Raw genomic sequence first — 13,633 nt, forward strand, 5'->3', positions numbered from 1 at the left:
CCCCAATAATTTACAGGGAGGAAAAAGTGTAACACAGGCCAGGTGGGCGTGGGTGGTGGCGCACACCTTTCATCCCAGCACTCTGGAGGCAGAGGCAGGCAGATCTCTGTGCGTTTGAGGCCAGCCTGGTCTACAAAGAAAGTCCAAGACAGCCAAGGTTATACAAAGAAACCCTGTTTTGAAAATAAAACAAGCCGGGCGTGGTGGCCCACGCCTTTAGTCCCAGCACTTGGGAAGCAGAGGCAGGCAGATCACTGTGAGTTCCCCGGGGCCAGCCTGGTCTACAGAGTGAGTCTGGGACAGCCAAGGCTATACAGAGACACCCTGTCTCAACCTCCCCCCCCACCCCGCAAAACAAAACAAAACAAAAATAAAATCAAAGTGTTTAAAATAAAATATAACAACAAAAAATGTACAACAGCCCTGTGAGTGGCACACATGCATTAAATCATAAATCATAACCAGGAAGCCTGGTTAGCTTAAAAAAAAATGTCTGTAGCTTGTTGTTGCTTAGAATATACTCCCAGAACCAATTGTCCAGGTCGGATCCCATAATAGGATTCTTTTGCTTGGGTAGCAATCTGTTCTCGTAAAAATGTGGCTCATTCTAATGTGAAATCCCTCTCCCCAGCTTGAGGAAAAAGACATCACTCAAGTTTACTTTTCAGACTATAAACAGAGGATGTATGACATCAAAGGAACTAAGCGGCTTGGTGTGGGGGCTGTCATTTCCCCTCGGTCCCCATTCCTTTTAAACATTTTGCTAACTTTTCTCTCCCGGCTCCTCTTACTTCTCTCATTCTGCCACTGCAGAACACAGGCGAACGGTTTCGTTTGAGACAAGCTGTACTACATAAAAATTCCTATACCAGGCTGCTCACAACGAGCTCCCGCCTTTAAGCCCAATTTTGATTCCTTAGGGTATGGCTCTGGGTCATTTCCTCTTATTCAAGTAAGAACAATGTCCGTCCCTATCTTCCTACAAGCCCATCCTGTGCTCTTTTGTTGTTATTATTATTATTTTTTGAATTTGTCTCTAGACTCAAACAGGATCTTTCCCCGCCAGGCTCTTCTAGAAATAGGTAGCTTGATTATCACCCTTCATGGGTAAAGAAAGAAAATCACAGCCAAGGCGCTAGCGAACCGAGGAATCCTTGTCCTGATTGGGCTCGGTCCGGGCGCCACTCCTCTGGAGCCACGCCCAGCACCAAGAGGGGAGACTACAACTCCCAGAAGGACTTGTTGCCACGACCCCGCCTCTGCAGTTCCGCCCCTCCAAGGATTCAATTGGCCTTCCGGGGGTGGGGATTAGATGGGAGTTGGCCATGGGGCAGCGACCGGGGGTTGTTCCCTCTTCGGCTTCCGTAGACGAGGTCGGGAGGACCTTCGTCCCGGGTTTCGGTTCCCCCCCCTTCCCCTTCCCCTTCCCCGGGGTCCGGGGGTGACATTGCACCGCGCCCCTCGTGGGGTTGCGTTGCCGCCCCACACGGATCTTCCCCCGGCGGGGCGCTGCTCCCATCCGCCTCCCTTGGCTGGGGCTCCCTCCCTCCCCCAGCTGCCCAGTCATGGGGGCTGCCGTGTTTTTCGGGTGCACATTCGTCGCGTTCGGCCCGGCCTTCGCCCTTTTCCTGATCACTGTGGCTGGAGACCCGCTTCGGGTTATCATCCTGGTCGCGGGGTGAGTGGGCGAGGGGTGGAGAAGATCAGGCCAAACGTAAAGAAGGAGATGCAGAAAAGGGGTGGAGGAAGTGGGGCGAGCTCGGGAGCCTGAGCTGGGGCGCGCGGGGGCGAGGACAGAAGTAGGGAAAGGTTGGGACAGGGTCAGATCTATGGTCTGGGCGAATTCCACCCCCCGTTGGCTTCCGCCTTCCAGGGGTTTCAGATTCCTCCTGTAGTCCTCCGGGCAGCGTCAGAGAAGGGCCCAAGGCCGAGACGGGGCTGTGCTGACCTCGGCCAGCCGAGGATCCAGGAATGGATCCCTTGCCGTCCGTCCGTGCCCACACACTTTGACTCTCATCTCACCGAAGACTGATTTCTACCGCTTCTGCCGCTATCGGACTCCCACAGTCGAGTCTGTTGGAGACTTATCCTAATCTGGTCCCTGTCTCCCTGACCATCCGGAAGTCCCAACTTCCACTTTTTTTAGACTGCAGCCTTGGCTGGCTCCCCTCCTCGGCGTTTCTGGCTGCCCCTGCCTTTGCCTGTCTCATTGCCCTTGTATTTCCTCAGAGCCTTTTTCTGGCTGGTATCCCTGCTCTTGGCCTCTGTGGTCTGGTTCATCCTGGTCCATGTGACAGACCGATCAGATGCCCGGCTCCAGTATGGCCTCCTGATTTTTGGTGCTGCTGTTTCTGTCCTTCTACAGGAAGTGTTCCGTTTTGCCTACTACAAGCTCCTTAAGTAAGGACGAGGGGTGGGTGGTCTGGACGGGAGAGGGGACAGTGGTGTGCACTAGGCTAGCCCTTGGTTGCATGGTGGGCCAGCCCTTCCTTATGTTCTCCTCTCGCCTACCCCAGGAAGGCAGATGAGGGCTTAGCGTCATTGAGCGAGGACGGAAGATCTCCCATCTCCATCCGACAGATGGCCTATGGTGAGAGCCAAGGGAGAGGGGCCAGAGGGGGGACTTGGACACCCCCTCCCTTTCTGGGTAACCAAAACACTCGTATGTACTAAGTGTCCTTCTTCATACTTGACTTCCAAGGAGAGGCAGTCCGGAGGGAGAGTAGCTATGGGAGCATTTTCACCGGGCGTGGGGAGTAAGGTACTGATGATGGGGGCTGTGGTGACCTTGGATGTTCATGAGAGCCTCCCTCCCTCCCCCCCTCCCCTCAGTTTCTGGTCTGTCCTTCGGTGTCATCAGTGGTGTCTTCTCTGTTATCAATATTTTGGCTGACGCACTCGGGCCAGGTGTGGTTGGGATCCATGGCGACTCGCCCTATTACTTCCTGACTTCAGGTAAGGCGGCCTTGCCTTTCTGCCCTGCACTTCCCTGGCCCAGCATCTCAGGAGGCTGGGAGCAGGTCAGGCATGCACCTCCTCCTCTCCCCTGTCTCTCCCCCTGCAGCCTTCCTGACAGCGGCCCTTATCCTACTCCATACCTTTTGGGGAGTTGTGTTCTTTGATGCCTGTGAGAGGAGACGGTACTGGGCTCTGGGCCTGGTAGTTGGGAGTCACCTTCTGACATCAGGACTGGTGAGTGGGAGACGGGGCCTGAGTCAGGGAGAACACGTTTGACAGCGACAAGCGGGACAGGATATGTGTTCTCACCTCTTGTTCTTACCTTACCTTGGGTGGCGGCAGAAAGGTGAGCTCTGTCACCTTAGCAGTGGTTAGGCCACCTGCTGTGGGGAGGAGTGGGCTGACCGCAGAAAGCCTGGGGTGCATAGGAGGAGCCGAAATGTTGAGGGGATCTGAAATCACAAGTCCCCTTAGCTGTAAGATGTCGGTGCTTTGAAGAGAGGCCTGGGAGTCCGAGTATGGTGTCTGCGGAGGTCGGGTCAGAGGGACAGAGTGACAGAGGGGTTGGGTGAGGGGAGGACCTAACTGCTCTTCTGTCCTCGTCCTCAGACATTCCTGAACCCGTGGTATGAGGCCAGCCTGCTGCCCATCTATGCAGTCACTGTCTCCATGGGGCTCTGGGCATTCGTCACAGCCGGGGGCTCCCTCCGGAGTATCCAGCTCAGCCTTTCGTGTAAGGACTGACTACCTGGACTGCTCGCCCGCCCGACAGATCCCATCTGCCTGTCCACTGCCCATGACTGAACCCAGCCCCAGCCCGGGTCCATTGTCCACATTCTCCTCCGTCTCCTCGCCGATGTATCCCGCTTCCTTCCGGGTCTGGCGTTGTCCATTTGTGACCTGTAGTCTCTAAGCTTTGTCAGGAGCGGCCTGGGTGCAGCCCGTCAGGGACTGGTGGGTTTGAACCTGCATTTCTCCCCACCACCTGGGGACCCCCCCCTGTTGTCCAGGTCTCCCCATGTGTCAGTGCTCTGCCCTCACCCTGCCCACGACTCACCCCGCTTCCCCTCTGCAGGCCGACGGCAGGAGGACAGTCGGGTGATGGTGTACTCTGCCCTGCGCATCCCACCCGAGGACTGAGGGAACATGGGGGGGACCCCAGGGCCTGGGGTGCCCTCCCGATCTCCTCGTCCTGTGTTTCTCCATCTCCAGTTCTGGACAGTGCAGGTGGCCAAGAAAAGGGACCTAGTTTAGCCCTGGAGATGAAGTTAGTGGAGGCTCAGGGGCAGACGAGTCCAGTTGCCCAGTGTCTCCTGCCCAGACTGGACAGCTTGGTCTTTTTCTCAGGTCTGAAAGGAACCATTTTTTGGTATGATAAAAGACCCCAAAATGCCTTTTTAAAAAAGTGTGTGTGGGGGATATGTTGGGACCCCCTAGCCTCCTCTGTAGGCTGTATTTGTTTTGGTTTTTTTAAGTGTGTGTGGGGTATGTTGGGACCTCCCAGCCTCTGTAGGCTGTATTTTTGCTCCTGAAACTGCTGATCATGGCTCATTTCCATCTCATTTTCCCCTTGGTCCCAGGCCCTGGGGAAAAGGAAGGAAGTGCATGTTTGCGAACTGGTACCACTGGAAAGAGTGTTGTGACGTCCATGACCTCAGCATCCCTCCTTTCCCCAAGGTGAAGTGGAGGGTGCTGCGGAGGTTGGCCCCTCCGTGGCAGTGCCCCTGGAGGAGTCAGACAACCATGGCGGCGCAGGCCGAGGGCAGACATTTTTCTAGTTTTTAATTGGGGTGGGGTGGGGTAGGGGTTTTCTATCACTGTATCATTTTTCTGCCAAGGATGGGATGTCCCATCCTTCTAATCAAGGTGACTGTGATTTGACTAATAAAAAGGACTTTATAATTGTGGGGGAACTTGGCTCTTAAGAGAGGGGATAATGGATTGGGATTTCTAGCTCCTGGTGGCTCTGGCAGCTGATGTTCCCCGTTGGGAGCTTTGGTGTGATGACAGAAGCATCGGCTGGTGGTTTAACTTGTGAAACTGAGTTAACTTTTCCCAGAAGCAGGGGGAATAGGAAACAAGCAGTTAATCCCGCAGTTTTCTTTTTCCTCTATGCCTGTCTCCCAAAGGACAGAGGAAGCCTTTACAAAAGACAGATCAGGATTAAGGTCAAAAACTTTAATTTTCAAATATATATTGAGCAAAAAATAATTAAAATCGCAGCAGCAGCCCTTTTTCCTAGAGGAAAATTACGAAGTGTGTGTGTATGGGAGGGAGCATGACCATCCAGGGGAGGAATGTCAGAACATCTCCTGAGCGTCAAACTAAAGACAAAACAGACCTACAGCGCAGAGAGGACAAAGGCCCCGCTCTTCCTTAAAGAACTGAGGCCTTGCTTCTCTGGCCTGTGGGGTGGGGGAGGTGGTATTTAGGAGGACATGGTAGCCCAGTCCCTGCATCCCTTAGAATGCTTCCCCGACCAGTATGAAGGGAAGGCACCTGTGACATCTCTAGACAGCTTATGCCTCTGTGGCAGCCCGTGCCGAGGTGAAGACAACACTTTTCCGGTTCCCCAGCCTCTTCTTCCTAGAAGGGAGCAACAGTTCATTGGAGTGACCACGTCCTAAGTGAGGTCAGAAGTAGAATAGGAAATACTTTTCTAAAAAAACTCAGTAAGTATCTGATCATGACCAGTTTCTCCTCCAGCTCCTGAGTGTTGGCATTACAAGTGTGTGCCAGCGTGCCAGGCCTAATGTGGTGCTAGGGATCAAACCAGGGTTTTGTGTGTAGGAGGTAACTAAGCTACAGCCCTGGAGAATTTTTTGGGGGGCGTGGGGGAGCATTTGTCTCACTGTGTAGACCAGTCTGGCCTTGAATGCACCAAGGTCCTCCTCTTGCCTTCCAAGTGTTGGGATTAAAGTCGTACACCACCATGCCTGGCTGAGAATGCTCCCCCCCTCCCTCCTTTTTTTCTTTTTCTTTCTTTTTTTTGAGACAGGGTCTCTCTGTATAGCCTTGGCTGTCCTGGACTCACTCTGTAGACCAGGCTGGCCTCGAACTTGGAGCTCCCCCTGCCTCTGCCTCCCTAGTGCTGGGATTAAAGGTGTGCGCCACCACACCCAGCCTCTGAGAATGTTTTCTAATAGGAGTAGAGAGCAGGAGCTCACCTAATTTTTCGAGCGATGAAATAAACGGCCAGGAGGAGGCAGAGACATCCAGCCAAGATTCCCACGCCTAGACCCAGCATCTCCCCTGGGGTAGATAAAAGAAGTCAGCCCAGCCTGCCAGGTCCCAAGCCTGTCCTCCTAGGCTGGGATCCGCACCCCCTCACATAGCTGCATAGGGCCGCCGTACCTACCTGTGGTATACAGTGATCCCACTGCAGAGGAGGAGAACGTTGGTTAGAGGGCTTTCAACACAGCCTCCCATCTCGGGGCTCTGCTTCCACACCTGGAAGACGGCCTGGGCATCTACTGCTACAGCTGGCTCCCAGTCCAAGGATACTGGGAACCCCGTTCCCCCTGGCCGCCGCCTCCCCCCCAGGGGCTCACTGTTCCATGCCTTTCAGCTCAGGCTCCCACCTCTTCTGAACCTTGTAAGTCACCTTGACTGAAAGAAGCAAAGATGGCCCTCTGGTTGAGAGGCTGGGGCGCTCTGTAGTTCTGTACCAGGGCTTCAGGTGGCCCCTCTTCTGTGGAGAACAAGGTCCCCTGGAGCTTTTCTAACTGAGGAGCAGAAGTGGAGAAGTCACCCTGGGCTGTGGGCAGGCGTCTGCAGTTAGGGCACTTCCTCAGCACTCACCTGTCCCATGGAAATCTGGGCCCTTCTGTTGAAGACTGTCCAGAGCACACTCTGGTAGCAGGGGGGCGTCGTGAGTGAGCCGTTGTAGCGGAAGAACTGCTCCAGCTGTTGCGGGAACAGCTCCCTCACACTGAAGGGAGGCACTGAGGTCTTCTGATCTGGGGGAAGAGACCAAGAGTCTGCCTTCCTGGACTCCTCTAAGCAGAATCTACTGCCAACTCGCTGCCTCCCGGCAAAACCTCCCAGGTTAGGTTTTGAAAGCACCCTGCAGTTGAATCTTTTTGGTTTTTGTTTTGTTTTTTGAAATGGGCTTTCTCTCTGTAGACCAGGCTGGCCTCGAACTCACAGTGATCTGCCTGCCTCTGCCTCCCGAGTGCTGGGATTTAAAGGCGTGCGCCACGCCCCGGCTCGGGCTTTTAGAGCTCACCTTTATGTCTTATTTCATGCAGATGACTCAGGATGTGATCGTAAGCTGGGTTTTCCGTCTCACCCACCTGTAACGGGAGTGTTGTGGCAGACGCATGTGTTTGGAGTAAGAAGAGCTCGTGGGTAAATTTTAGAGAGGCCAGGAACAAAACAGGCCTAAGGGATGCAAATTAAGGGGTGAAGCTCGTCCTGAGACACGCCAGGGGTTACTGACCTCAATCAAGATGCCTAGGACAGCCAGGCCCTGTGGCTTCTGAGCAGCCTCTGTCAAGCTGCCGTAGGTCTCTGAGTCATAATGGACCACGTGGAGCTGAAGGGAGAGAGGAGAGAGCGATGTTCCTTCATTCCCTCCAAGGCTTTGGCTTCAGCCCCCACCTCAGCTGCCTGGGTCAAGTCTCTGCCCGCAAAGCTATATTCCTTCCGCAGGATCTCCATCCTCTGTCTAAGCTCAACCTGACCGCGTCACCCGGTCCTAGCTCCCTGGTACCTCCGCAGCTGTGGCTTCACTGTCGATCTGGTGCTCAGACCCCTCCTGGGACCCTTTCTGACCCCAGTGCAGGTGGAGCTGGGCCGCTGTGTACTTGCGGGGCAGTCCACCCAGATGCAGGGTTGGGGGCAGGGAGAGCTGCACTGTGAGGAAAGAGCAAGGGTAGGATTGGTGGGGGGAGGTGGGCAGTTTCCACCCCAGTTTGCCCCCACACGGGCCACTTGGCTCTCCTCTCCCTTCTCCCTCCCAGAGGCGGTGAGCGCCTGTCCCAGGCTGTAGCTTTCTAGCCAGTGCCATGACTGACACGCTAAACCTGATCAGACACACATCCAACCTTAGCTGCAGGAGCCCCAACCTCATTCTTTCTTGTTTTTTAAATTTCTTCTAGGCAGGGTTTCTCTGGGTAGCCCTGGCTATGTAGAACTTGCACTTGTAGACCAGGCTGGCCTTGAACTCGCAGTGATCTGCCTCTCTCTGCTTCCCTGAGCTCTGGGATTAAAGAACTGTGCCACCATTGCTTGATTCTGAACTTCGTTCCTTTTTTTTTTTTTTTAATATTTATTTATTTATATGAGTGTTCTATTTGCATGTATTACAGAAGAGGGCACCAAACTCCACTATAGATGGTTGTGAGCCACCCTGTGGTTGCTGGGAATTGAACTCAGGACCTCTGGAAGAGCAGACAGTGCTCATAACAGCTGAGCCATCTCTCCAGCCCCTGAACTTAATTATTTTTTGTTTGTTTGTTTGTTTTGTTTTTTCAAGACAGGGTCTCTCTGTGTGTAGCCTTGGCTGTCCTGGACTTGCTTTGTAGACCAGGCTGGCCTCGAACTCACAGCGATCCACCTGCCTCTGCCTCCCGAGTGCTCGGATTACAGGCGTGCACTACTGGGCCAGGCTTCTCTGTGTAGCCTCCTGGAACTCACTGTAGGTCAGGCTGGCCTTGAACTCAGGTATATCCAAGTGCTTCTGCCTCCTGAATGCAGGGATTGAAGGTGTGCACCACCACTACCCATCTTCCCCTGGCTCTTTAAGATTTGAACCGGAGCTGGGTCTTTTACCTGTATGGCCATTATTGTGTAGATCCAAAGGCTCAGTACCAGGCTGGTCATATCCATGGGGCTGCACAGCAGGCAGATCGGGATCGAATATCACACCGTCTGTCTGGATATCGATGGGGGACTGGGCGTCGCCTCCACATGCAGGGTAAGAGCTTGGCCAGTGGTCCTGACCGTGTGGGCCTGGTGGAGGGGCAGGTTACCATGGAAACTTGCCCAGCCCCACAGCACCCGCCCCATGTTATAGTGGAAGAGGAAACCTACCTCTCTCTCTCCACCCAGTTGGGTAGGGCTGGGAGAGGTGGGCGTCCCCACTGCACTCCCCAGAAGCTGGGGTGCCTCTGCAGCTGTTCTAGTTAGTGGGAGAGTGGTAGCTTTCTCTTTCTTTCTTTCTTTCTTTTTTTTGAGACAGGGTTTCTCTATGTAGCCTTGGCTGTCCTGGACTCACTTTGTAGACCAGGCTGGCCTCGAACTCACAGCAATCCGACTGCCTCTGCCTCCTGAACGCTGGCATTAAAGGGGCGCACCACCACGCCAGGCTAACAGATGGATTCTTTTTGGGCCCCCTATCAAGTAGTTTTGGGGTTCAGATATCCTTTCTACCACTCATTTCTTTCTTTCTTTTTCTTTTTTTTTCCGAGACAGGGTCTCTCTCTGTGTAGCCTTGACCGTCCTGGACTCACTTTGTAGACCAGGCTGGCCTCGAACTCGCAGCGATCCGCCCACCTCTGCCTCCCGAGTGCTGGGATTAAAGGCGTGCGCCACCACGCCTGGCTCTACCACTCATTTCTTACTCTCACACTGGACCTTGCTTTGGCTCCAGAAAGATCATTAATCAGAGGTTCAGAGGGATTGAGTTCCGCTGTCCCTAGAGTCACAGTATTCTGCCAGCTTTTCCTCCTGACCTCAGGCCCTGACTAGTTTCAGAGGCAGGACCAGTTAGGGTAAAGAGGCAGAAGACCCGCAGCGGAGCTCGGCCTCTCCCTACCCAGTTCGCTTCAGGGGCTTATTTGCACCCGGACTTATGGGGGACTCATTGTCTTTTCTGCAGAATCAGGAGACGTGGGATTTAATGATTAGAGCAGGGTCTAGCAGCCACACGTGTTTGTGTGTCTGTGCGGGAAAGGAGCTGGTGGGCGGGACTCAAGAAAAGCTCCTCTTCTCCCCCTGGGACATGTGCCTGGTGAGAGGGTCGGGGTAAAGTGGGTGCCGGTTGACCTTGGGTTCTGCTCTCACCTTCATATGTCCAGTGGTGACCTGTAAGAGAGGGTGATTGAGCCTGGAGCAGTGGCTCTGCTGTCTTCTCCCCCCCCCCCCCCCGCGCCCCCGCCCCCCCCTTCTGCTCTCTCTCCGCCCTCGCTTCCCAAGCACTGAAACTGGACACCGCGGTGGAAAGGCCGGGGGTCCTGTTTAAAATAACTGGCCAGGCCGTGTTCGTGGTTAATGAGAAAAGAGGGAGGAGCAATGAAAAGAGATAAAGCCGGGAGACTAAAATTAACCTGGATCCAGATGTGCAGGCGGGTCCAACCCTTCACTGCCCCGACCCCTGCAGCTGGAGCCAAGTCGGCTCGGGTTGGGAGGGTGAGGGTGTGGGCAGAGGGCTTGGAAGGATAAAGAGCAAAAGAGGATGGAAACAAGTTGAGTGTGTGGCAGCGCTACTGAAGGCAGGAAGGGCCGTTAGTCCTTCGCCTAGTCGCACCGAGCGCACCGCGGGTGAAAGCACAGCGCTGGTGGTTCCCCCTCAGCTCCAGGGGGAAGCTGCCCTTGCGCTCTCAGATGGCTCAAGAAAGGCAGGAGTCAGGGTAGGGCCTGTTCTAGGTTGAGGGTGGTGGGTGGGCACAGGCAGCCAGGCTGGCAAGGACAGGATGAAAGTGAAGCATTGTGTGGAGAGCAGACAGCTGCCAGCCGGATCACATGCCAGGCTCCCGTGCAGTTCTTCTGTCTCTGGCCAAAAACGCTGGGATTTAGCCCCCCCCTCCATGGCTAACCTGCTTCTAGGAGAAAATTCTTGTAGACTGCCTTGTATTGCTTAAATCTAGAAAGTGGGAGAAACCTTAAGTTCCGTTCCCTCTTTGTTAATCCTTTATTTATTTCATTTGTTTGAGACTTGGTTTTGCTATGTAGTCCCTACTGGCCCTGTACTCACTCCTGGTTCAGGCTGATCTCCACCCTGTGGCAATCCTGCCTCAGCCCCCTGAGTGCTGGGATCCCAAGCATGCGCTGCCTAACACCTGTCTGCTCGCACTTGTGAGATGCTTTGGGTCTCATCGGTGGTCTGCCCCCAGGGGCCCATTCCTCAGCTCAGGAAGCGTTGCTAAACAGCCCCAGTCATCCACTATCTCTCTGGGATGCACCAACAACAAAAGTCCCCTGGCTTCAAGAAGGTGCCCTGCCCTTCCTGCAAAATGTTCTGAGCTGTTTCGAATACTTTCTTCCCCCTTTTTCCAAACTGCTTCTTCTCAGAAAAGATTTTATAGCTCTTCATTTCATCTCGTCCCCTTGGCCCCGTCTTCTTCTGGCTTTCTAGATAACCCTCCCCTCCCTCCAACAAACCCCAGTCCCTCACCTACTAAGTGCCAAGCAAGGCGTGTACAGCTGGGAGCCAGGGGCAAGAGGGTCCAGTCTAGCCTCGGCTATGTAGTGATTTGAGACAAGTCTGGCCACATAAAACCTTGCCTCAACAACCACAACAATAAAAAATAAAAGAAAATTAAAACAAAACAAGTAACAACAACAAAAAAGAGCTGTATGAATCCTTAAGGCATTCCTGGCCCCCAGGAACGCCATGGTTTGATTTTCCCAACTGTCTCCATCCCTCTTTCCGACTCCCCCAAATCCTTATGACACCATAAAGAGCTGAGCAAACTTCTGACCAATTGGTTAGCGTCTCCGAGCAGTGAAGAGGGCACCTTGGCAGGTCGTGAGGCTAGCCCCGATCAGCTGGGAGCCAGGGTAAGTTGGGCGGTCTTGTAGCGGGCGTCCCTCCCCACCCTGGTCTCCCTAGCCAGCCAGCACAGTGCACAAACAAAGAAGGCCAGGAGCGCTCCCTGGGACTAGGGCAGTGGGGAAAGAGCAGCTGTGGCTGGCCAACTTTCCTACACTTGAGAGTATTCACATGCTGGCCTCGGGCTAGCTCTCCCCTGCCTCAGCAACAGCAGTAGTAGCGAGGCTACAGAGGAAAAGGGAGGGAACTCCACCATACCTCTCTCCCACCCGGTGCCTTTCCTCCCCCCAGCCCCCCCCCCAGCCCCCAGGCGTCTCTTTACTAACCCTCTCCTCCCCCACTTAAGTACACATGGCTATGTGTGGACATTAGCACAAACCCAGATGTACCTACCCCCTTCTGCAGCCAGGATCCAAGTCACCTTTAACAAGAGAGCGAAGAGCAACATATTATCCACACAGTGGGGCACAGGGGGCAACAAGAGAGGGGTGGGGAGCGAGAGAGGAGTTCCTGGCGGTCTCTCTTTTCTTCTTGTCTCAGTCTCTGCCGCTCCCAGGGATTTGATTTTCCACAGGTTAGCACGAACTTCTGGATACCAGTATAAATCAATCTCAATCTCTCTCTCTCTCTCTCTCTCTCTCTCTCTCTCTCTCTCTCTCTCTCTCTCTCTCTCTCTCTCTCTCTCTCTCTCTCTCCTTCCTCTCCGTGTGTCCCTCCGTACTCTCTACACCACTTGCTGGCCAGCAGCTTCACAGTTGCCTCCCGCTTTTAAGGTGGCTCTGAACCGGTGTACGTGAGGAGGGGGTGGTGCCTGGGCTGCAGGCGAGCAGCTCCTTAAATAGCGGATTAGGTATGCAGGATGGCCCAGCCGAGCCCTGCGTCCTGGCCTTGGCTCAGGAGCGCAGCTGGAGCACGCTCTTCCTTTGCCATTTACAAGGCCACTCAGATGGGTGTCCCCTGGAACTCTCGGGCAGGCAAGGGGGGGGGGTTCGCACCTCTCACTCTTAGGACACTGCGTTCTCGTTCGCCTCCCTGAAGAGCACATCCCTGTGGGACAGCTGGCGGGGAACCTGTTTCCGAAACCAAGAGACGTTGAGCTGTTTGGGGCCTGGAAGGATTCGGACTTGGGAGATTAAGGGAACAGAAGTTGGGGGCTCAGGGCGCAGGTGGGGACTGGGAAGTCAAAGTTTAAAACCTGGATTGTGGATAGCGAGAAGCGGGACGGAAAGAATTGTGTCTTCCGCGCTGCCTTTCGGTGGTGCCAGTCACCACCCCCTTCCCCTGGATGAGGCTTAGGTCCACGTGCCTGCGTAGCCTGGGGTGGGGGGTGCGGTTTTGTTTGCCTTATAAAGCCCATTTGTGTGCACAGCGGGGGAGGGGTTGTCACAGCACCAGGGAGAGACAGCATTCTAACTACCAGACCCAGCCACCTCCCTCCCCGGGGAGCCCAGATCTAGGGCGCCTTTTGTCACTGAAGAGGACACTGACCCCTTGCAGAGAGGCCGGGGGCAGGAGGAGCGGTGGGTGAACTGTGGAAACAATTAACTGTCACCATGAGAAAAAAGGCGGACTCCAGAGAAAGGGAGGGGAGGGGCCAGAGAGAGAGAGAGGCCATGTGACCAGGTGGGTGAGGGGTCCAGGGGCTTCCCGCCCACCCAACAAAGGGTCCAGGCTGGTCCAATGGGACCAAGTGAGACCTGCCACGGCGGAGTTGGTTAGTGGCGCATGGAGGCTGCGTGGCGTCTTAGGAATGTGAGCTGGTGTGCGCGCTCCCCCCACGGGACTAGAAATCCCGGTCGGAATGTACATCCTAAGTACCTGATTAGCGAGTATGAAAAAAACGCAGATAATTTCAAGCTGGACGGGGAAACCTCTCTCCTCCGTACCCTTTCACTAGCCCAGGGCGTGCACCTATGTGAGGTCTTTCTGCCCTCCTTGCCACGAACAAATAGCCAAAAA

At 54.5% G+C, this 13,633-nt stretch overlaps 2 protein-coding genes across 3 annotated transcripts; one reads left to right on the forward strand and one right to left on the reverse strand.

Annotated features, from left to right (window-relative positions):
• The first annotated feature begins 1,318 nt into the window (after positions 1 to 1,318).
• Positions 1,319 to 4,864, forward strand: APH1A (aph-1 homolog A, gamma-secretase subunit). The gene is made up of 7 exons (XM_084769613.1): positions 1,319 to 1,678; positions 2,230 to 2,400; positions 2,517 to 2,590; positions 2,833 to 2,955; positions 3,065 to 3,192; positions 3,568 to 3,691; positions 4,034 to 4,864. Exons 1-7 carry the CDS (start codon positions 1,566 to 1,568, stop codon positions 4,096 to 4,098), a joined length of 798 nt encoding a protein of 265 aa, XP_084625739.1. The 5' UTR covers positions 1,319 to 1,565; the 3' UTR covers positions 4,099 to 4,864.
• Positions 4,865 to 5,121: 257 nt separating this feature from the next.
• Positions 5,122 to 12,381, reverse strand: CA14 (carbonic anhydrase 14). Of its 2 annotated transcripts, XM_084769610.1 has the most exons (11): positions 12,068 to 12,381; positions 9,967 to 9,987; positions 8,734 to 8,913; positions 7,673 to 7,815; positions 7,400 to 7,495; positions 7,187 to 7,253; positions 6,760 to 6,917; positions 6,563 to 6,683; positions 6,317 to 6,337; positions 6,126 to 6,210; positions 5,122 to 5,544 (listed from the first exon to the last, which is right to left on the reverse strand). In XM_084769610.1, the coding sequence occupies exons 1-11, from the start codon at positions 12,120 to 12,122 to the stop codon at positions 5,478 to 5,480; spliced, it is 1,014 nt and encodes a 337-aa protein (XP_084625736.1). In that variant the 5' UTR covers positions 12,123 to 12,381; the 3' UTR covers positions 5,122 to 5,477. The 2 variants fall into 2 exon arrangements, with proteins under 2 accessions (XP_084625736.1, XP_084625735.1); XM_084769609.1 differs by lacking the exon at positions 9,967 to 9,987 and having other exon boundaries at positions 12,068 to 12,270.
• Positions 12,382 to 13,633: the final 1,252 nt, after the last annotated feature.

Source organism: Acomys minous, assembly GCF_964271855.1.
Source record: "Acomys minous genome assembly, chromosome: 19".
Classification (NCBI taxonomy): domain Eukaryota; kingdom Metazoa; phylum Chordata; class Mammalia; order Rodentia; family Muridae; genus Acomys; species Acomys minous.